We start from the raw sequence: 24,653 nt of genomic DNA, 5'->3' as shown, positions 1-24,653 counted from the left end.
GGTGCCTTTGACGGAACTACAATCCCATTTCAGCTGATCTAGTTCAAGTTATCAACTTCTTATCTGAGATTTTTGCTTCAGGTGTGGCATATCGAACTGTTAATGTCTACAGATCGGTCATTGCAGCAGAGCACTGCTTGGTAGACGGTACCTCAGTAGGTCAAAACTTAGTAACTAAAAAATTAATGGGAAGTATGCGTGTTTTCGACCCACCATTAGCCAAATATACTGCCCTATGGGATGTGAGGGATATCCTCAGAGTAATTACAAACTGGGGAGAGAACTCTACACTCTCATTAAAGAAACTATCTTATAAACTCACTGTTGTATTGTGCCTAGTCTCCTTCAGACGAACGTCAGATGTTAAATCATTTAAATTTCACCAGTAGGGCATACCAGCCAGAAGGAGTCTGTTTTTTCTTAAAAAGACAAACTAAAACAATGTCAACTTCTGTTTTCTATCCCTTTTTCCACAGAATGAAAGCTTGTGTGTAGTTAGTGCCTGTTAGAGTATGAAAGAAGAACCGTAAGGTTAAGAGGAAATTCTGAACAACTGCTAATATCCCATATGACCCCCCCCCCATAGAGCAGTTTCCTCTTCCACCTTAGCAAGTTGGGTAAGGGATGATGTTATGAAAGAAGCTGGAATAGATATTTCCATTTTTGGTGCACACTCTCTTAGAGGGGCTTCAGCGTCCAAAGCTTTTATTCTGGGTGGTGCCCTTCAAGACATTCTTAGAGCTGCGGACTGGTCCAATGAATGTATTATCAAAATGATTTTAAACCGGTACTAAATGCTATTGATAATGTGTTGAACACACTTTAAACTTGCATAATGTTAGCCTCCGTGTCATGCCATAAAATTTGGATTTTTCACTGCCTGGTGAGCAGAAAATCAGGATTTCATTAAAGACACAGAGGCTAAGATTATCCCTCCACTAATAATCCCACCCTGTGAATTTAACTAAAGTGGATGTTCTTTTGTCTTGCAGATTAAATATTTCAAAGAATTTATGGACGACTACACTAAAGTTTCCAAAAAAGAATGTTAAAGTTATCTTGTTCGCTGCACAAAGAAGGGAGAAGACTATGTGTGCATGGACTATATACTATGTTAGAATGTTTTGAAGTTCCAGTCGCTTCATTGTTGCTGCTGTGAGCTGCGCAATAAAGGAGATTTGCATAATCTTAGTCTCTGTGTATTTAATACAACCTGATTTTCTGTCCACCAGGCTGTGAAAAATCTAAATTGTCTAATACTTATAATGACCTTTGACTGGGCTAATCTAATGTTCTGGGAATCTACTTTAACATGTGTTTACATTTGCAATACCTGCTAGTATCTTTTGGGCTTTGAGTGTCTCATGTTTTGTCAAACATTTGATGTCTTTTTAAAAGTTGGTCTTGGAGCATTTCATTGCGTCTGGTGTCACTGTTTGATGGTGTATTACTTTAGAAGTGTTCAATAGTTAGTGGGTTTTATATCAGTATATTGTGGTTGAACTATTGACCCACATAAATACTGCCTTTACAATATCTACTACAAATATTTAGCCTAAGTATGTATATAGATTGAAAATAGAGTTGCCACTCTTAACTCTACATCGGCATCTTTTATCTTCCGCCTGTCTGTCAATTAAAGAGCAGTCTTGGAAGTCCCCTTTAAAACATTGTAACAACTCATATGTAATTACATAATTTGAGTGACTGTCTCTCCAGTGGCATTCTCACTATGGAAAACAAATTCCCACAATTTGATTAGTGGTCTACATCCCCTGTACTGAATGACATTGTTGGTCAGTAATGCAGGATGCTCTGCTTTTGATTCAAAGAACTTTGCAAGGCATTGTGGAGGCATTTGCAACGGTCAATAAAAATCAGCAAGCAAATCAAAAATCAGATTTGTCTGAATTAAAAAGTGAATTCTTGCCTTCTTTCTTTTGTTACGTCTGGTACGTTGTTCTCTAAAAATGATGTATTAGGATTAGTTGAGGGTGAATGGAACAATACGGGCATATCTGAGATGGTATTAAAAAAAAAAAACAGGGTCCGCTGGTAATCAAAAGATATTAGATCGCATGTTATTGTATGTCTCTCAAAAGCTTATGATAGTCAGATCTAGATTACACTACTTTAATCGTTATTGGAAAGCATATATAAACCGCAGGTTTAACAGTAAAGGAAAAGGAGCATTGAAAAAATAAATCTCCCTCAAATACATATAAAAGGAATACCTCAAACTTATAGGTTGCTAATGAAAGAGGGGAGGAGCTTGCAATCACAGAAAAAGTGACGTTCAGTCCAGCAGATGAACAGGGCATTTGTAAAAAATCCAAAAATATAAACATGGATAATTCTTCCTATGCTGACATGGTATCAAGCAAACTAAACATAAACAATTCAGACTCTAGAAGGATTGTTCCATTGGTCTCAAAGAGTATGGAATTGGAATCTCCTAGGAATTTGAACTTCCTGGTTAAATCTAGTAATCCCCATGGAGTCGGAGAATACTCTATCTAAGACATTTGCAGAAGAGGCATTGGAGCAAAATAATTCCACCAGTTAAACAGATCTAAGATTCGTTGTTGAAACAAACAACTCAACTAGCAAATATTACCTATCAAGACCTAGAGTCTGTTGGTTTTGTTAATTTGAGTTATGTTAGGAAAGTAACTAAAGTCTCTTGTCCCTCACTGTTTATACAAACACTCTATATACAATGCAGTTGAGCATCTTAAAGAAGCAGGGCTAGATGTAATCCTAAAGGTATGATTGAGGCAAAATCTAGTAATTGAATAGAACCAGAATAGGTAATTGAATTCCTGTCACACTTCCTCTGTTTAATCTTTTCACTCGGGTCTAATCTTGGCTTCTGTACCAGATATGTGATCCAGTGCAGAAGGAGAAGACCCAGGATTTAGTCAACCAGCACTTTGTAGCCCGGTTCAGAAAAATCTGAAAGTTGTAGTAGTAAATTAATATTGGTCTAATCGTCAGGTAAATGCTTTTTAAATTCTGGGTGGGAATCATTATAAAGCTTTGGTTTAGTATGACGACCCAATGTGGGATGTGGCAGCATTTAATAGGTAAACGTAATATTATGTAACCTGGCACAACTTTAAATTAGCGAGCTGGCATGTACTTGGCCTTAGTCAATTAAAGAATGTATGCTATTTGGATACAGTTTTGGAGAGAAATCCAATTATAATGCTCTAAGAAACTTAGATACAAGATGTGTCAGATATAGAGGGTTTTACTCTGTTGCTGTCCTGGAAACTCAGCGTAGTAGAAGTCTTTCAGAGAGCCTAATTACCCTAATTCCAAATACAATTTCTAGAAATTAAAATGAAATGTCCCTGGTTGCTTATTTCTGAAATTATGTTATCATCATTTTCACATATATTCTTAAAGTTGGCTTTGGTTAATGTATATGTTCAACAATCTATATTGTCAAACAAAGATAAGAATATACAAGCAATAGAAATAAATTAAAAAAACATTAAAGGTAAACACCCTAATGATTCAGCTCACAACGGTTTTCTTAAGTGGCTAGCGACTAATGGCCTAATCTGTTTTAATGGCAGTTGAGAATTAGCTAGACCCATTTGCACAAACTTTCAAATTTTGTAATCAATCTTGTCCAATTGAATACATAATTGTCTCTGTGTATGACTATACCTATTTGTACAACTGTTCCATACTTTGAATAGATGGAAGTAAACATTGGCCTCTCCAGATATATTTAATTTCAATCCATTGGCAAGAAGGTGCTTCCTGACCAGGTGGATTACCACCATAAGAAATCTGTGATCATCAAAGTTGAGAGTATGCAAAGTATTCCTTAGCTGAATTCAGTACATTTTTCAGCAGATGGAATATACACTTCATAGATAAAGAGGTAGAAAACCTACAAATTAGATTAGACACAGTGTACAGGATGAAAAATAAGAAACAGGGACCAATCAAACTGGCACGGTTAAATCAAACATGTCATTTTCAGAAGCAAAAAAAATTGTAAATACTAATACCATCAAAAAAAGTAAGGGGGTTACATCTGACCTGATTATTATACAAAAAGACAATAAAAATTTGGTGAGAAATAAAATGGTTGCTTTTTATCACAAGAATTGGGATGAAATTAATGAAGTAATTATTTTAAATATTTAAGGAAGTGCTGGCAACTAATAAACAACTGTTACTTAATAAATTTCACCTCCTTAAATTGCATGATCTCGAGGATGATTGGATAGTGTAAGAAATTGGAGTATAAATTGAGGCACCGCCATCCATATTGCAGGTCTTTTCCGCCCGGTAGGCAATCAGACGGATTGCCTACTGGTGGACGGTCTTTCCGTCCGCCTGGGTCCACACCGCCATCGTAATATGGCGGGGGGAAATGTTAGGCGGGCGGACGGAAATGGCGGGCGGATCGCCACCACCGTTCGGGCGGTGGCGATCCGCCCGCCATCCTAATAGACCCCTTGGTTCGGATAAAGAAGTAATGCTTGGATTCCTTATTTTTAATCTTCATTATTCCAGCTGTTCTTTCTCGGTATTCCTTATGAACCCACCCTCTACCCCTCAATCGTCAACGATCTTGCCCCCAGGCGACCTGGGGTAATCAGCATTGAGTGAAGCAGGGTTTACTCATTCAGTGGAAACTGAAGTCAGAGAAAAAAAATAACATGTATGTAAATATGTTCACATTGATTAGAGTGATAAGAGATGATTCATGCCTTGCTAGGCTTAATGAGCCGGATTATATAAACTTCACAATAGTGGGCAAATTGAACTGTTTCTTTGCACTATTTTTGCTCAATGCTTAAAAGGCAAAGGCTTTGATTCAGTCAATATTAGAAGAACATTTTTCATTATGTCAAAATGTAGAAGTCAGGTTGTATAGGAAATTGTAAAATAACATCGCATATCGTAATAAATATTTCAACATTATGAATACATTTTGTTAAAAAATTGAGTACATTTATTTCTTTGAAAGTTTATTCTCTGCCATGAGATTTCCAAATGCTCTTTCGTTAGCGCTAAGGTTTTTATTGCGCGTGGGAAAGTTTAATTCACTTTTCTTTCGCAAACGGAAGACGGTGCTACTCTGGGGCCAGAACGCATTCCCGCTGTCTATCTCCAAGGACTGAGAATAAGCAGGCAGAATGCGGTCATGAAAAGTGTTGTACTCTCCCTGTCTGCAGAACTTTTCCTGCAAAAATTTTCAAAGCACATTGTGTCATATTTGCATAGCATGTCGGAGCGTGGTGTTATGCCAAATTTGGCAACGCCGCACTCCGACATTTTTAAGACTCAGGGATGTGCCCTATTCACAAGAGTAGGCACACCTCTGTGTTTCCCCTAGCTCTAAAAAAGCTGCATAGCGCCAGCACAGGGACCCTGCCGCCATATTTGAAGGGTGCCTGCCCTGACGGGGCAATTGTTTTTGTGCCGGAAGGGGCACCTTCCTGCACAATAACAATCAATAATGGCGATGTGCTCTTTATGTTTGCTGCACAAGGCAGCACACATGGAAAGAGCAAAAAACGAGGATTAATTAATTATTTCTGCTGGTATCATCATTCTAAGGCAAGGTATTCCTTGGTCTTAGTTTTTGGCGCTGCCCCAGCCTTGTAAATCCTGGCAGCATTAAAAGGTAATGGGTGTTGCAGTGGAACGCCCACTGCAATACCCATTGCACGTCCCTTTGCCTCAAGCCACGTTAAGTGGCTTAGCGCAACCGTGTCAATATGTGAAATGGCACTAAGCTAGCGGCGCGTCAGAAAAAGTGCCGCTCCGGTGGCGAATGGGGCTTGTAAATATGCCCCATTGTTTTTATGTGCAGTGTTACGTAAATACCTCTGACATTAGGAAACTGCAGTAGAACAATGAACAACAATGTAAACAAAGCCGCCAAGACCACAATCATGAACTCCATTTTTCTGGCAACTAAACTGTGCACAAAGCAACTGATCCCATAGTAAGCAAGGTTAAAGCACATGAAGAGGGGTTTGAACTACATGTTAAGAAAAAGAAGAAATCTATAATATACGTATATTGTTACTTACAATCCATTCCCAGGATCTTGAAGGGTTAGCAAGCGGCATCAAAACACAAAAGAAACTAATGAAAGCCTATCCCACCCCATGTGGACTCATCTCACTGTTGCTGCACTGAATGGCACTTTGCCTTGATGCAAAACTCTTGACATCATAAATACCAGTAAAGGAAAGCAGTGGCTGATGAATGCAATGAGTGACCCAGCCAGCAATGGCTGACCTCCATGCCCTTCTCTGTGCAGAAAGGCAAGAGCTCTGAATCGCTAATGCTGTCTGTGGCAGACCTGAAACCCCCGAGAGCACAGACATTAAAGTAGGACATCGATGTTTCAGGTGGGCGGGAATTGTTGGATTACAGTGGCTGTATCACTCAGCATAGACAAAGGACTATAGTAACAAAATGCTATTAAAACATGGCTGTGAACAGATCATGGTTAAACCAGTATCCATCTTATGAGTAACACAAGCCAGGTCTGGTGGCTTAGTGGACTAATGCGTCCACTGTAGAGGCCTGTGTTCAACCTCATGGTCAGAGGTTCAAATCCCTGCAGGTCCACTCAGCCTTTCATCCTTCTGAGGTCGATAAAATGAGTACCATTGAGTTGGGTAACAATAAACATCTGTTAATGAGCACCAAGATACCCTTGGGTGAACGTGCCCTTTACAAATACACCTTATGTTATTTTTGTAATTACAAATAGAAAACGAAGCACAAGTCTCTGCAACCATTTTGGAATGCCTGCTGTGCACATACACAGGGCAAAACATTGCTTAAGGAGTACGGTTCTGTGAACCTGGGCCATGGAGCCCTCTTAGATGGTGATGCAATCTGACCTGGCCTTCTGTGTGCTGAAAAAAGAATGTGCCTTGTGTAGTGTGCATCATGCCAGGTCAGATTGCATCACTGGCTCAGCAAAGCTCCCTGGGGTCATGTCCAGCTGCAGCAAGGGCCACACTTCCAGTTTTAAATTAGCACCTAACTCAGTCTGCCAAATTGTTGTGGCAAGTGCTGTTGCTCTAACAAAGAATATAAGATACTATGGCCCAGAAAGATGCAGTAAAATAAATACAAAAATGTTCCAGACTCTGCTCCAAGCTAACAACAAGCATTGAAAATGCCAATAGGTATAGCCTTCCATGATGCAACAAAAATAAAGATAAAAAAAACATGCAGCCAATCAATTAATCAATCAAAAAGCATTTGTAAAGTGCACAGCTGCTTTGACCAAAGAATCCTGGCGCTCAAAGCGAAAAAGACTGCTTACCACACACAGCCACCTAATGTATGATCCTGAGTCACAGCCACGTTTTTAAGTCCCTTTTAAGGATGGCAACTGACTGTTCCCTGTGGAGATTAAGTGGCAGGGTATTCCATAGCTTGGCCATAAGTACCGTAAAGGAGCTACCTCCACGATGAGCCTTAAAGAATTTAGGGATCTGCATCAGGCAGAGGTTATTAGACCTTGGCGCTCTGTCGTCTGTACAGACCCAATCTATTTCTTAGATGGAGAGCGCCTGTTGCATAGTTATCATGTGCCCTGGGCACCCCACAACTTTTTTCTGACTGGTACTGGTGGTAACTGACTCTGCCTGACCCTGCAGAGCCCAGGCCCAGGCCCAGGGCCAGTGCTGAAAGAGACACTTAGAATACAGTGAAAACACCTACATACACTAGGGTACACTTTGGGTTAGGGTACCCTTATAATTGGCATGACCTACATTATAAGGCCCTAGTACATAATAGGGCAGGGGGATTGAAACTACCTCTAAGTCCCTAGTATATAATATGGAGTGGCAGTTAGAGGCCAGAAACCCTTTCTGCACTTCCATGTGTACACTGCTGAGCCTGAGGTCCGTTTAAAAGTAGCCCTGGGTTGCAGGACTGCTTTTAACAAAGTAAATTGTGCCCAAACTCTACTTTGGTGTTTGGGGCACATAACAATGGATAACCTACAATGTTTGGGGACATTAGGTATCTCCAGGGTCTCCCCTAGGTGTCCCAGGTTTGAGGGGTGAGGTATTTATAAGGAGGACCCTTATAAAATGAGTTGTATATGCCCTGGGTTAAGTAAAATTGCACATTGCCCTATCAAAATGTTAAAGTTTTCTTCACACTTACCTCACTACGCCCCTGCACTGCTCTTCGCCGACACTTCCTCCACGGTCCACCTTAGCTGTTGCTGTTTGAGTGGAAGGAGGAACTACAACCAACCTTCCTCACTTCCGTAAGTCCAACCGGCGGAAGCCATCTTGGGAGGGAGACGGTCTAGTCTCCCCCCAGAACCACCAGACAACAGTATTTAACTGCGAGATGGTGCCAACGCGCAGCGGACGTGTGCCAAAGGCAAGCCCGCCTGCCGCCCGTCCGCGACCGGATCGCGTCCAGCGCCAGCAACGCTGCCCTTTCTTCCTCAGACAAACGACTCACAAGGGATTCCATTGTAGCCTTAAATAGTAACTATTTATCATGTAAAGATTTGTTGGATGTGGCTAACTGGAAGGGGCCCATCTGCTGTAAGAACTGTAAAGGAATTATCTTGCCTAGACAGGCGACTGCACCTGAAAACACTAGCAAACAGACCTACATACGTGGCAGCCTTATAAATGCTCGATCGCTGTGCAAGCACGCCCAACATATACATGACCTGATTATAAATGACAAACTTGACTGCCTGTTTGTAACTGAAACCTGGCTGAAGGCCTGGTGAAATCCCGATATAGTTAGTGCCCTCCCCCCGGCTACCTCATTCACGGATTAGATAGACCAGAACAATGTGGGGAGGCCTGGCAATCCTCTACCGCAGCTCAATAAAGTGTTCAATATCCCAACTACCTGACCTCAAAGGGGCAGAGGGCATTAGCATCTGCTTCCAATTAGAGGACTCCTTCGCTTTTTCAGGAGCTCTACTTTACCGCCCACCTGGCCCTTACAAAACCTTTCTGGACAGTATTAGAGACATTGTGAGCTCACTTACCCTCAGATTCTCTAATTTCACCCTATTAGGAGATATCAATATTCATCTCGATACAATAAATGACCTAGGGGCGATACATTTAAAGGAAATCATGAATACACTAGGCCTGGAGCAGCGGATTTTCTCCGCCACCCACACGTTGGACAGTATTTGCTCTAATCTCAACTCCCTCGCAGTCAAGGCCCCAGTCAACCTAACCAGGACTAATCACAAACTGATTCCCTTCGAAATCAAGAGGCATATTATCAAGCGGCAGCGATAATCATCGCTGGCCGCTCTTAGTGTGAGATTTATTATCGCTGGCTATCGCCGGAAATTATCGCCATGCTAGCGCTGTATTAACAACGCATAGCGCAATGGCGATAATTTTCCAGCTATAGTGGTGTTTTCCATGGAACATCGCTGGTTTTTCAGCGATGTTCCATGGAAAACGGCGATTACCTTGCTGATACGACCCTGTGGTCGAATCAGAATAATCCACCCCAATGGTAAGTATAGCTAAGTCAGGATTTTAGCAAACGTTAGTTTTTGGCAAAAACTAACGTCTGCTAAAATACTGAGGGCCACCTTGTAAATATCGCAAAGGCCCGTTAGCGATATTTTACAATGCAGTTTTACATAGCACGCCTACCTTGCATCTCTTTACCGATGCAAGGCTAGGCGGAAAGAAGCCGGGCGCTAAGGCAAGGAAACATGCGCTAGCGTGTCCTTGCTAATAGAGCGATAAAATTACCGCCGCTTTTCGCCCGAAAACAGATGCTAAAGCGGCAAATATTTTATCTCTGCCCCTTGATGATATGCCCCCAAATTCCAGAGTAAGCCAAATACAAAGAGGCGCTCGTTGCCCCCGCAACAAGCTAAGCATAGGTGGAAGGAGATAACCAACTTTTCACGCAGTGGATTTATACCCTATGGGACCGTTTTAAATCTCCAGGTCCACAAAACAGCCACCCAAAGAAACCTTCTACCCCATGGTACACCAAGACTCTGAAAGAGTTACAAACTCATTGCAGGCTCCTAGAACGTAGATGGCGACGGAACTATGAGCAGACCGAACGAACGAAATTCAAAACGGCTCTCAAAAATGACCACACCCAGATTAAAATAGCCAAAAAAGCTTACTATACGGAAGCGCTTAAAATGGCAAACTCTAACCAAAAACCTATCTTTAGGATAGTCAACACTTTTACCAACCCAGAGTCACTGCAACAAGAGATTCCTCCCTCACAGTCTCTCTGCAATAACATAACTAGTTTGAACAGATGGTCCAAATATTACAACAAGACTTTACCGTACCTCTCTGTCCCTCTGCCAACAACAACGTCGTCTTAGGCAAAGACAGACCAACTTTACAAACCTTCAAGCAGATTAGTTTGGACCAATCTCGCCAAGCAATCCTTGCTATTAAATCGGGCTCCCCCTTTGAACCCTGCCCCCCCCCCTCTATCCTGCATGCCATAATAGATATTGCAAATCCAATCATAAACAAAATAATCAACACCTCCCTATCAACAGCAATAATTCCTACAGAATGGAAGCTGGCAGCAGTCAAGCCACTACAAAAGAAACAACTTGCAGATCCTACTACCCTAACTAACCTCTGACCTATTTCCTTATTACCATGCCTTGGTAAGATCACTGAAAAGCTTGTTGATGCCCAACTCACAATCTATCTGGAAGAAGCAAAGATCCTACACCCTAATCAATCTGGGTTCAGATCCCAGCACTCAACAGAATCAGCCCTACTGTATATGGCTGAATCCCACAAAGCTGCCCTTGATCAAGGTATAAATGCGGTCTTGGTCCTATTAGACCTATCGGCCGCATTCGACACGGTCTCGCGTGTCATTCTCCTAGACCGTCTCAAATCTTATGGCATTTCCCACACAGCCCTGGCTTGGATTAAAGGATTTTTGCAGAACCACAGACAAATTTTCACCCTTGGTCAACACAAGTCAAAAGAAAAACCCCTGCTTTCCTGTGTCACTCAGGGCTCCATCCTTAGCCCAATGCTTTTCAATGCCTATTGGCCCCACTGATTAGCTTGAAATCGTCAATCAACATAGAGACTATCTCATATGCGGACGATACGCAGTTAATTCTGGTCCTAGACAAAAACACCACACAGGTGGAAGAAAACTTCCGCTCATGTCTTACGGCCACTTTTCAGTGGATGAAAATCAACCATCTAAAGTGCAACTCTGAAAAGACGGAAATACTTCCCCCTAGGACAAGGGAATACCTTCTCCATCGAGACTTGGTGGCCAGCTAACACTTCCCCGCCTCCAAACACAGTAAAAGTGGTCAGAAATCTGGGTATCAAATTTAATGCTATATTATCCTTCAAACAGCAATCACTGGCAGTCGCTGGAACCTGTTTCCATATCATAAAAACTCTCAAAGTTTTTCGATTTACTTCCCGTCTCAGCCAGACAGGCATTTGCTGTGGCCCTAATCACATCCAGATTGGACTACTGCAACTGCCTGTATGCAGGGAACAATAAGTCAGTTTTATACAAACTACAAATGGTCCAACACGCGGCAGCACGCCTAGTGCTCAAATGGCTCAGGAGGTCGTCTACATCGGCGGCCTTGGAAGCACTACACTGGCTCCCTATCCATAAAAGAGTTCTGTTTAAAATCCTAATCATCACTTTCAGAGTATTTCACTCCTCAGGACCACACTACCTTTGACCTAGATTCACGCATTACATTCCCTCCTGGAGTCTCAGATCATCTAACGCTAACCTGCTAAAACCACCAGCGTTTAGATATGTCTCAAAAGGAGGCAAATCGCTCGCTGTGAAAGGGACCAAAGCATGGAACCAACTCCCTAACCAACTCCGTCAGATCCAATCTGAAACACTCTTCAGGAAGGCCCTAAAAACCTGGATCTTTTCATCCTCCAATGCACTCTGTAGAACTCTTATCTAACTCCTTGCTCCCTAGCAGCTACCTATTTTCTATTCAGGAATCCGCATAGCTCCATGATGCTCCTCGGAGTGGTAGAGTGCGCTCTACAAATGTCTGTTTACATTACATTTCACTCCCCACATTGTGATAAAGTGCTACACAAAATCGACTTTGGTGTAGGAGCACTGTGGAGGGAGGATCTGCAATATTTCTACATATTCAGAACCCCTAAAGTCTGCCCTAGGTGTTCCAGGGGTTGGGGTCCTGTAAATATTGGCAGAGTACTTATAAAATATGTTTTTATAAGCCCTGGTTCTGGAAAAATGGCCTAAGTCATTTTTCCCATTGCAAATCCCCTGCCACATACGTTAACATGGCAAGATGTTATTAACTAATAAACCCTGATAGGAGAATGATAGAAATAGCATTCAAAGCCTTCCCAGAATGGTATTAATAAATCTAACAATATGATATTGTTGAATTTCTCCCAAAATGTACAGACAAGAAGTTATAAGACGTTCTTGTCTGTAAGCCCAGATTCAGCCTTCCAGTGGACTGTCTTGATTGGTCAGAGTTAAGTGGATTAGCCAGGCTCCTTTGAAGGGGTGATAAAGGGCCCCTGGGGTTAACCAGCTCTACTGGGAGAGCAGTGTTCTGTTAGACAGAAATGCCAGAGCAGGGGGAGGAGGCATAAACAATGGACTTCAAGAGAAGATGAGGACACCAGTGTCATTTACAACTCTACTCTCTTGAACCCAGCCAGATGCTAGGCTTAAGGAAGGAATGAGCAGATGTAAGGGGGAGAGACTATGGAGATTAGCCATCCTAGGGGTGTGTTTAGCCAACTCTTCTCTCCCTGCTGGAAAATCAGCCATGTTGAATTTGGAAGAATTGGTGCACTCTGGGACAAAATAGTGCCACACTTTAAAGGAAGCGGTCATACTTTGGGTTGGTACCCTGCCTCCCATTGGACAGAAGTGCCCTCCTGCTTGACCCAGAGAACTTGGAATAAGCATCTGAGAGGGGCTGAGCCTCTCAGATCTGCTGCTTGAAACCTAAGAGAGCAAGAAGCGCCATGCTGAGAAGTTTGATGTGCAATCATGAAGGCCTGCACTATGAAGATTGCGCCTTCTGCACCATCCGGAACTACAGCCCTGAGGACTACCTTGCTGTAAAAGGACTAAAAAATGGGCTCCCTGCAAGCTACAGGTTAACAGAGCTCACCTGGAACATCACCACTATGAATCCTCAACCTGGAGCATTACCAGCGCATTTGTAAGGGTTTTGTCCAAGTGGATTGTGGGACCTGAAGTCCTCAACTTTCAATGACCATCTTGGAGCGTCCAGACCCTTGGAGTGAATTTGAGACACTTTGGGACCCTTTGGGGAACTTCAGGAAGAAGTTCCAGAAGTTTTGAGAGGTTTGGAGCAACTTTGGGAAAAAGCTCCATAAGTGGACTGACTCAACCTGGCCAGCCAACCTGCCTTCAACCGCGAGTCGGCCTGCCGTCCAGGTTTGTCCCGTAGGTCCTACTTCCAGAGTTTGACCGGGAATAGGCAAAATCCGAGGCCAGCGAACCCTCACCAAATTCGGCCTTGTGAAGACAGGGACAACCCGCGAGAGCTAAGCCGCCTGCCTTCAACCGCGCGTCACCTGGATCCTTGGTTCATCTCGCTGGAGTGCTACGGAGGTCGGACTTTCATAAGTTTGACCCTCACCGAATCCGGACTGGCTGAGAAATTCAAGAGACCCCAGGAAGAAAAGCTCCAGAAAACTTTCTAAGTCAGAAGGTAAAAACTTTGACCGAGACCTACTGCGAGGGGTAGCTGTGCAGGGCTCCATCGCGGTCGGCCTGAAACTTTGACTTTGAGCCGGTCTATTGCGACCAGATGTCCTGATAAGGTGCTATAGGTTTCTATGTGCTAGATAATGCTAAATCTTTGAAAATTTAAATGCTTAACTCACCTGTCTTTGAAGTTAAGCCTGCCTGCTCGCAGCCAAGCTACCAAGTGTTGAGCATAGGAATAATTTTATAAGACCTATTCTGAGCCCTATACTGTGTTAGTGGCCTTATTGCCAGTGGCAGATATACATTGGCCCCTACTAAAAATCCACTTTCCAACAGCACCCTTACCTGCCAGTGCTCTTAAAGCCAACGTGAGGGCTTTAAATTTAATGTGCTTCACCACTGGAAGCCAGTGTATCTGCTTCAGTTGGGTGGAGATGTGCTGTTGGAAAGGGACTCACCAAATAAATATTGCCACAGCATTCTGAATAATCTCGAGTCTGTGAGTCAGAAAGCAAGGAAGACCTAAGTAAAGGCTATCAGTGTATTCTAGATGAGAGGTTACCATTTTACGGAGAACAATTTTTCGAGACTCCTCTTGGACCAGATGTAGCCGTTTACTTAAGGCTCTAAGGGACATATTTATGAGCCCTTTGAGCCCCTGGAGCGTCACTTTTTGTGACTCTCTGGTGGTGCAAATGACAAATTTACATCTATGAGGCCACCCAAAGCCACTGTGCATATCTTTGGATGGCTTCATAAATATGGATTATCACTGCGTTGGCTTACTCTGTGCATGGGAAGCATTCCATGGGCGTTGTGGTGGGGTTTCCCACGCAACACCCAAGAATTCTGACGCTGCCATGTAAACCTTGGAAAGTGCCAAATTCTTACACCTCCCAAGGTGTGGCGCAACGAGGAGAAATATCGTTATTTATCCTTGTTTTTGAAAACTCCTCTTAGGATTGTTTCTGGGCAGTATGGTACCCCTTTCTGCACATAAACAATCCTGCTGACAGCAAAGGCACCCTTCATCCTTGTTGCAAGGGTGCCTGAATTGGCACTAGACTGCTGAAACAGCACCAGCTCAGCAGGAAAGGACAGGATTGCACCGTATTGCATAAATGCAGTGCATTCCTACCCTTTCACTTTGGCGTGGGGCAGCGCAGCAAGATGACTTGCTGCACTGCCCTACTCAGAATCCCCATACAAGAGTGCCTATGTTTAAGGAATCAAGCTGAAACAATCTGTCGGATTTGAGCTGAAAGAAGAAAGCTGAATCAAACGAAAAAAACTAAATTCCTGGCAGAAGTAGTATGAGTCAGGTGGGGGGAGGTTTAGGTCTTCAGGCCACAAAAAATCAATTGGGGGGGGGGCGCTAGGGCCAAAGAAAAGGAATTTAGTTTTATCAGAGTTCAACTTAATGAAGTTTGACTACATCCAGACAGCTACTCCTTTAAGGCACCCCTTAAATTTGTGGAGTGCTGGCTCTGAATATTCCTGAAAGGGGAACAGATGCTGGATGTCATCCACATAGGAGACCACCTTCACAGCCCATGCTTCAATCGGGCCAGCCAATGGAGCGAGAAACAGATTAAACAACAGCGGGCTCAAGGCCGATCCCTGGGGCACCCCAAATAAAAGTGGTTTGGGGAGGATGAGAAAGGGTGGAGGTGCACTTGTTGGGATTTGTCTACCAAAACGGATTTAAGGCAGAAGAGAAACTTGCCATTAAAGCCATATTGACTTAATCTGCTCAGAAGAGTGGTGTGAGATACCGTGTCAAACACTGCTGACAAGTCCAACAATACAACCAAGCCTGAGATGCCTCTGTTTTTCCTTGACAAACTCCGAGACCTCCAAAAGTGCAGTTTCAGTGCTGTGTCCTGCTCGAAAGCACGAGTGAGAGTCGTGGAGGAGGCTGTGATTCCACAAAGGAGGATAGCTGGTGGCTCACCAATATCTCATGATTTTTCGCAGGAGCTGGTAGAAGTGAAATAGGCCTAAAGTGACTTAAGATACCACCTAAACATATGTTTGTAATACATTTTTTTTAATCTAAAAAACATTAATTAAGGTGGCTGCTTTACTAGTGATGATTTTTAATTAACAAGCCTTTCGCTTCTGCCTTGCATTTCATTATTATTGAAAAGGATGAGAATATATCACCACCAAACCAAACATTTAAATTACAGGCAAGTACATTGTTGCAGTGTCACTAATGCACCTTATTACAGCAACTTTAAAAAGGAGACATTAAATAAATCGCCATCTCATGGGCACCAAAGTGCAGGCTAAAAAGACCCAGTATTTAAAGTTAATATACAACGATTAAATAAAGCACACTTTGAAACCACTTTTTCACTCAGGAGAAAATAACTAATATATGCAGACGTGAACGTGTGCCTACTTTGTGCAGTCACTTAAAGGTGAATAACATCAATGGATAAAGGGGTGACTCATTACCCCATGATGTATGCTGCAAGTCGGCGGAAGCAACATGAGAATGATAATTTAACGGTCCAATGGATGAAGCCCACTGGCCAATAGCTCATCTCAACATGTAACTTTTGGGGCGGTACAAAAACCATAGTCTGCTGAGACAGGTAAAGGCCGGACCTAAAAATGGTGCAGAAGCAGCCTTGTCGACTACTGTGGTGCCAAATCTTCCTACTTTCTTTTGAGCTCCGTCAACATTTCTGCTCGGAAGCCTCATTCTAGTCTTTTTTCTAACAATGTCGTGCTCAGTTGGGTGTTATGAAAACATGGGGGCTTTTTTACAAGCCCCTTGCGCCGCCGGTGCGTCACTTATAATATAGGAAAATGTGCGTACCGGCGAGTGAAAAAGTCCGGTTCGGCTGTTGCCCTTTCTGAAGGAGGGTTGGAGAGCACAGAAGCTCTGCTGGTAAAGGATGCCAGCCCCCCCTCACCCCCCCCCCCCCCCCCACCACCACCACCACCGCCACATCGGAGAGCAATATCCCCATGGAGGAGCTGATGAAAGCAGGAGCATGTGCATAAGTGATTGTGCATACTCGCCTCCGCCGGTCACTCTAAAGCTGGGAATGTATGATGAAAGCCTGGGTCTGTGCTGACAAGTCTGGTACATCTGGTCACCCTATCTACTGACAAACAAAGGCCACGAGGGGTAGAGCAGTAAACGATTTAAAATTTAAATCACAACAATTATGTGATTCACAATAATTGTAAATCACTGAGAACCTGGTGATAAGGAAAAACAGGCCACTTTGTAAAAGTACAAAGCATTTGCTGCTTCGTATTAAAGTGCTTTGTGGTCTTTAGTGCCCACACTGTGATCAACAGAACAATAGATACAGTTTGTATGGAAGCGACAAGTCAGGGGAGCACCACCAGCTCCTTGTCATTACAATGTCACTTGGCGCCTAAATCCGAGACTTGCATCAATCACCATATACGACAATTTGCAAAATGTGCTGTTTTGCCTTATCGACTGAGTCACAATTATGATGAATTACATAATTCTTGTGATTTCAATTTTGAATAATTTATGGCTCATCCACATGGGACTGTTGTTTGTGTGTTCATTGCTACTGGTACCTAGTGTTTTTTGGAAAAGGCAGCTGTTATTGTATAGTTACCCTGTTTACTAAGGCACGTTTTAAAACTTTGTGGATTGCATTTCTTGACCTACGAGTGGGCCTAGTTGATAGAAATAAATGGGCAGTAATGGTTTTACCACACATGCATCCCAGTCCCTTGCCAGGTTCCCGCAGACTGGATAGTGTATCTGCGAGTGGTGTGAAAATAAAAAGGCTGGTGTAAAACAAACAAATGCTGCCCAGACAGGGTTAGAATGCAGGACAGGGGATCCAATGTTTGCACCCTGGCTTCCACATGTTCCTCCACTATTTTATGTCCTGGGACTGTAGAATAAGAGGTAGTACCGCACTTAAAATGATACTAACAAATCGCCACGCCAGAGTATTTAAATTTAGCGGGGTACTCGTGATGAATGCAAAAAAAGCTCCAACAAGTAACCTGACCGTTTAATAAATGAGCAAGACCTAAAGATAAATGCTAGACCTGCAGTTCCAAAATGCAGCTTGGACATCACTTGAGCGTATGCAAATTAGGAGCACTCAACCAGAAACCGCAACCTCTCCTGAACAGGCAGAAATCAAGCAGGCCAGGGTGGCAAGCAGTGCATATAGCTTATATAATATAAACTTACGTGGCGAAACGCATCACAACTAAACAAAACATATTTGCCCTTGAAAAGCATCAGTGCTCACAATGCAAATTTCCGTCAGTATACTAAGTTGATAAAGGGCCAAATTAAATTTGTTTTACTGCTGGAAAAAAAGCTAAAGTTACGTTATGTATACTTCTTAATGCATACCCTGTCTCCAATTGTGAGTATTTGGAGCCACCAAACTGAGTGCCGGGCCCAGAAGCTGCATCTCTAGGCCTTCATTTAGTGCTTGTGCTCCAAGTACCACACAAGTGATTGTGCACTCTGTGTGGCCAGTGTAGTGTCCTGCAGGACACGTCATTCAACAGGCCCTCCCTAGGGGCAGTCCTACCACTCACCCCACACCCATCCAAAACAGGCATCACCGGTCAGGTGACCCTGTTAAGAAAAGGGCCCGGGTGCACATGCTTGTGGCCAGTTATGCACCATGTAACTAGCATCCGTGTTGTTCATTATCTCAGCATGCGGGCCTAGGGCACACAATTTTGCAGCCACGTTCCCTTTACGCGTGAGAGTGCACAGTATTGGCAGTTCCCTTCTTGCAGAAAGAGCCAATCGGTTGAATGACACAACCATGCATGCCGATACCACGCGTTCCTTAACAACGTGGTTGGAACAACAAATGCGTCTTAACCACGCATTCCTTTACCACCAAGCCTTCACAACGACTTGCCTTGGGGAAAGCGCTGACTTTGGAACAGCATAATTTACTATTCCAACTCCAGTCCGTGCAGCAGTAGGGAAAGCGTTGGACGTTAAAGTCCAATGCTGCTTTATCGAAGGCATGTCGTAGTAACAACAGGCATGGTTAAGACGCATTTGTTGTTCCGACCGCATTGCAAAGGCAACGCGTTGTTTGGCCGTCGTTGTAATTGCTGCTGACCCATCCAATCAGAGTTTGTTTCTGATGGATTGCAAGGGGGTATGCAGGAGTGTGTTGATAATATGACAAAGCGTATGGATTAGGACAGGCAGAGTGACCATAAAAGTAACTTTATCCTACTGCTGCATCACCGCTCTCTTCTGTTCACATTGGTAGGGGAGATTCAACAGCAAAACACTGGGAGACAAGGAGGGGAATACGGAATTAGTCAGTGGCAAACAGGTTTCAGAAAACCCTGTGGACAAATTCCTGAACAAAGCATTTGGAGTAGCCAAAACACCTACCCTAATGATCTCTTTGGAAAAAGCCACCTTGGGGCATATGTACAAAGAAGTGGCGGAGTGCGGCGTTAGCCATCATGGCTTAACACCTCACTCAGAAACGCTAGGTTGCACCATATTTACAAGAATATGGTGCAGCCTTGCGTTTCCCCCTGCGCTGGCCCTACACTCAGCTGCCTAGCGCCAACGCAGACAGCCTTGCACCATAGTGCAAGGGTGTCTGCGTGCTGGGGAAGATTGTTTATGTGTAGGAAGGGGTCCTTTCCTGTACATAAACAATCTTTAAATGCTGTTTTGACACTTCTATGTTTGCTGCTTAATGCAGCAAAAATGGAAGTAACAAAATGTCATTTTTTTTTAAAGATCGTTTATGTGAAGGAAGGGCACCTTCCTACACATAAACAATCCAAGGCATTTTGCTTTTTCAATGTGTACATCACAAGGCAGCACACATGGAAACAGCAAAAACGAGGAGAAATAAAGCATTTCTCCTAATTTGGCCAAGTTAAGACCAGGTTTTCCCTGGTCTTAATTTTGGCGCTGCCTCCTATTTACGCCACCCTTGTAAATAGAGGGCAGCGTCAAAATCAATGGGTGTTGCAGTGGAACGCGCAGAGCAACACCCACTGCCCACCCCTTTCACGTTAACCATAGCGTGAAAGGGAGCCTTATGTACAAGGCAGGTTTAAGCCAAGTTAAGTGGCGTAACGCTGCATTGTAAATAAGATGAAGCTACTATCGCCTCAGGAACGTCGGAAAAAGTGACGTTCCCGTGGCAATAGGGGCGTATAATCATGCCTCCTTGCCTCAGGTGACTGTATCCACATAAAATCAGGGGGCACTCATAGACCGTGCAAGTATTTCTCATCGGAAGTGTGCAAAAAGTCTTAATTTTGGTGTAAGTCGATCAGCACTTCAGAGACAGGGGGAAGAGGAGACCTCAAACCCAATGCTGTTCCAGTGGAGCGCAGTGTTTGGCTCATACTTATCATTATCGAGGGCATGGGGCACGTGATAGTTCCTTAACGCCTTCTCCTGGACTCTTCATAAGACTGTTTCCAGGGTTGAACTTTCCTATGAGCACCATTCAGAACTGTTTAGTGTGTGGTCTAGAGGCGTGTAACCAAAACAGATTCTATTTATTATTGCTTTTGAACATTTCTGGTATTATATTAAACCCATCTGTAGCCAAACAGAACAAGGGGGTAATATCAATCCAATGGTTATTATCTCTGCTTTTTCTTGATCACTTTTCTGAAGTTTGGTGGGCGTGGGAGGGCTGGTAGTTTAACAATTACTTTAATATAATGGGCTTGGACATCATGGGGCAGATTTACAAGGAACTGAAGCATCTGCATAGATGCGTCAGTTTCCTTGCGTCAGCGTCAAATGTCCTTGCGCTACCATGGATGCGCTGTAAATACAGTGTTCCATGACGTAAGGATTAACAGATGCGTCAGAAATTCTGATGCATCTGCTGGCCCAAAAGTCACGCATTGAGGCCTATACTTACTCTACTGCGTAACTCCTTACGCCTGCTTCAAACAGGCATAAGGTTTTGATGCAGTGGTGTCCAAAAAGTGGTGCAGTGAAGTCTTGTAGATTTCACTACGCCACTTTTCCGAGGCCTTCATGCATGGGAACGCCCACCCTGCATACATTATACCTGACACAGGTACAATGTGACGCAGGGCTTTACAACGTGACGCATCTCCCTATAGGCCGCATTGTTTGTGCCACCGTTGCGTCAAAAAAAGTGATGCAATGGGGGCGCAGGGAGGCGCCAGGGTCTTGTAAATCTGCCTTCACATTATTTGTTCTTTCACTACATTTTTGTTTATGCTGTGTTCTGGCACCTACATCCTCACAAGCAATTCCCGGGCTTTTTTTTTTTAAAGCTGTTCCATGTCTATTAAGTAGTCATGAGTCCTTGTTGATAGCTCCTATATTATATTTCTGTCTCTGCAGCAGCTTCAGTGCAAAAATGTTTGAACTTCGGTTCAAAAATAACAGTTCGCTATTCGGGTTCACCTCCTCTTTTAGTATGAAGGCCAGTTTTGATGTCAGTTGTTGCAATCTGGCGTCCTCTTGTGGTCAGTATGGGGACAGCTGTCTACAGGGGTCTTAGAGTACCACTGGCCTTGCTTTGCAGTGAATGAGCTTTGTTTGCTGCCCCTGAGAACATGTTCAATCAATCAGTAGATTTGTAGAGCGCTGCTTGTAATCTTACCATACAACTCCGAATTAGGACCATAGTGGTAGTAGTTGCTATATCAAGCTACTCCTAGTTGTTGCCTCTGCTGAAAGACTGGAAATATAGAACAACCCCCTACTAAGCAGAAAGTTTAAGTAGCAGGACCGTGATTGGTTGGGAGATGTGCAGGTACCTCTCAGTTACTCAGGTTATGTTCTTGGGGTTGGTGCTGGTAACACTTTTCAAGCTCTTGGGTCTCTGCAAAACTTTTCTAAGAAATTTGCACGAATTGTCTAGATGTGATGTGTCAGCTTCTCTGTTATGTATGGTACCCAGGCCTTGCCTAGGCGCTCTGCCATGTGCTTTTTCAGAGGATATTGCACAAGGCATAGGCATGATTTTCAGCTTATGCATCATGTTTGGTTTCTGCAAAAGCAAAATCCAAAATGCATTCCAAATGTTCTTGCTTAGGCTAATAATAATGAGTGGAAAATAACTGTACCAGGAAATTCTTGACTCATTTAGAGATGTTTAACACCACACCTTTGATTATTGTGTTATTGCAACCTGTAATCATGATACTACAACAACTTTAGTTTTAAAGTATGAATGACAGAAAGAAGTGGTGTCTCAGCATCCTTTCCCCTTTCAGTTATGCAAATTTAGCACCTGTATTTTGCAGGCGGTAACCAGCATGGCAGTGATATTACCACATGTGTTAATGCAGTGATACCGCTTTTCATAGAACAAATTGCGCCACATTTCTGACAATCTCTAGATGAGCATCAAAGGCCCCTCTCCTAATTCATGCAGAAGAGAAGCAGCAGCGCTCCAGAGATAGCTCTACATTTGGTATTTTAAGCACTGAGAAGTCTTTGTTCTTCACTCTGTAGCAGCGGCAGCGCATCTGAGAGCTGCCAGAAGACAGTGCTCACGCGCCTGCATCCTTTGGCTGAAATGATCTTTCTGTGGGCTTGAAAGGCAGCATCGGTATTCATCTGAAATAACAGTGTTTTGAACTTTGTCTGCAGGTCTGGAACAGAAATGTTTGTCGCGACCAGCTCCTTGGACAAGTGATGCTGCCTGCATCGCCCAGCGACCCCAGAGAACTGCAGACCGTTCCGCTCCAGGATAGAGCCGGCCAAGAAGCCGCGGAGATGCCAGGACGAATCAAGCTCAAGATGGTCTCCAGTGATGACCTGGAAGAGATGTGAATATCAAACACCCTGCGGATTAACGCATGGGTGGGGGGGGAGAGGAGGCTCTCAGCATGGGGGCCGCCCATGTGAATGTGGTATAATGGTCAGAGCTGCCCACTTTGGATTTGGGGAACCAGGTACGAGCCATGGTGTCTGGGCAAATCAATTAATCGTTCCTGTGCCTACCAAAAATGAAAGTGTCCTGGTGTAACATACCTCGTGCTCATGCAAAGCGCTCCAATACATCTGGGTCGAGATGGCGCTGTATAAAACTGCACAAACAAAAAAAAATCCCTGCGTAAAGGCTGCTGGTTATCAATGGACATTATGTTTAAGATCGATATATCAGAACAGTGACGTAACGAAACTTGAGGGGGCTCCCCTGCAAAGTGCATTGTCCCCCCCTCCCTGGACCCTGTCAGGAGCTCTCGGGCCTGCGCGTGCACGGTGCCGGAGGGGTACCCCTGGAGCTAATCTTCCCCCACTGGGGCTATTGTTACGCCACTGTGTCAGAACAACACCCTTATTCAAAAGTTCCGACCGAAGGATTCATGCAGTGAAACAGCAGCACACATGGCAGAGTATCAATACGTTAATGTCTAAGCTTGTCATTGGTACTCTAGAGGTGTCCTACTACAAACTTTATGTTAGACAATAAACTATAGATGCAGGCCATGTCAGATGCCTTCCAGAATCAGGGTTCTGTACATTATATTAGTCATATGATGTCTTAAGGCATTAGCAGCCCAGGATTTGTATGATTTATTGAATACTAATTTACATATGTGAAAAATGGAGGCTTTATAGGTTACTCAAATCAAAAAGAAGTATGGATGAAAATGATTGAGCCACCTTCAGGCCATAGTTACCATTAGTACAGCAGGTGCAGGAGCACCTGGACCTGGAGACAGGGGGCGTGGGGATAGGAGTCCAAATGCATACCGATTTGGTTGTCTTTTACTACCTAGGAGGGTGTGTCAGGCCCATTTTCTAACGGGTATTAGGACCCACAGCCCCTACTATAACACTGGAGCATTTCCTACTCTTCACTGGACCACCCCTGGTGCCATACCATTCCACTGATTTTAGCTAAATCAGCCATATGCAAACCAGTCCGGACAAGGCACAAGTCCTAAAAAACAGAAGTGGGAGGACTAACCTAGTTAGGCAGTATGCAAGTGACATCACGGCACGTGCCATCACGGTGCACGACATCACGGCGCACATCAACCCTGCTAACAACATCACAGCGCATGACATCACACATGGCATCACAGGAATTGACATCATAGAAAGTGGCATCACAAGCCACGACTTTACAGGAAGTGACATCACAAGAAGTGACATCAGATATAAAGCCCTCACATATATGTTTAGCAGGTATATCATATGAACGTTTGAGCGCATTGCGAGGATAATAGCACGGTGAGCTAGTAAGATGATATGTGAGTTCTACACCTTGCAAGCCCCCAGTTTTATGCAACACATCCTGTACATTCATTTACAAACTTATGTAATGTATTGTACATCTAATATGTGGTTGTTGATGTAAAGCTCTCTGACACCCTGCATTGGGATGAGTAGGGCTATACAAGAAATTATAGTGGTACTTAAATTATTTCAACGCCTCCTCAGTTGTAGTAAGTTCTACATAAATGCAATTTGCTGTGTGTAAATACTGGGAAACACCAACACATCTGACATTCTTACAGTGCATGCATATCTCGTAAACAGAGACTGAACAAAGCGAAAACAACATGAAAAGCTCCCTTTCTTAAGTATGTGTGAAGTGCTAACCTTTGTTTCCCCTCCGCTTCATTTGCATCTAGGTACAAGGCTCCTGACTGCTCCCAGCCAAGAGACTCACAAAAGGCGGCCTTTGTTATGGGCCCAGCAGGAGTCTTAAATAAGAAAGCCCCGTCCCCGCCTGCACGTTTTTGCTTTTTGCAGATGGAAAGCAGACAAAGTGCAGGCGCTGCTGAATGTGTGCCGGTGTTTGGAAATTACACCGGGACGAGTTCAGCACATTATTCAGTTGGCCGGCGTTTACCCTGTGAAAATAGAGGGTGGACGCCGTCCACCCGCATGTACCCCCGACTCGTGCCCTAAGTCCTGACCCCTCTTAAAA

General features: G+C 43.7%; 1 protein-coding gene across 1 annotated transcript in view; it reads left to right on the top strand.

The window, feature by feature from the left end:
- Positions 1-24,142, top strand: part of CAPN6 (calpain 6) — a 533,527-nt gene extending 509,385 nt beyond the window's left edge. Inside the window, exon 13 of the mRNA XM_085608187.1 lies at positions 22,358-24,142. Within this exon, the coding sequence (XP_085464313.1) occupies positions 22,358-22,540 (183 nt within the window). The 3' untranslated portion in view covers positions 22,541-24,142. The remainder of the gene's footprint in view (positions 1-22,357) is intronic.
- Positions 24,143-24,653: the final 511 nt, after the last annotated feature.

This window comes from Triturus cristatus, chromosome 5_2, assembly GCF_964204655.1.
Source record: "Triturus cristatus chromosome 5_2, aTriCri1.1, whole genome shotgun sequence".
Classification (NCBI taxonomy): domain Eukaryota; kingdom Metazoa; phylum Chordata; class Amphibia; order Caudata; family Salamandridae; genus Triturus; species Triturus cristatus.
This window is presented reverse-complemented; position numbering and strand designations above follow the sequence as displayed.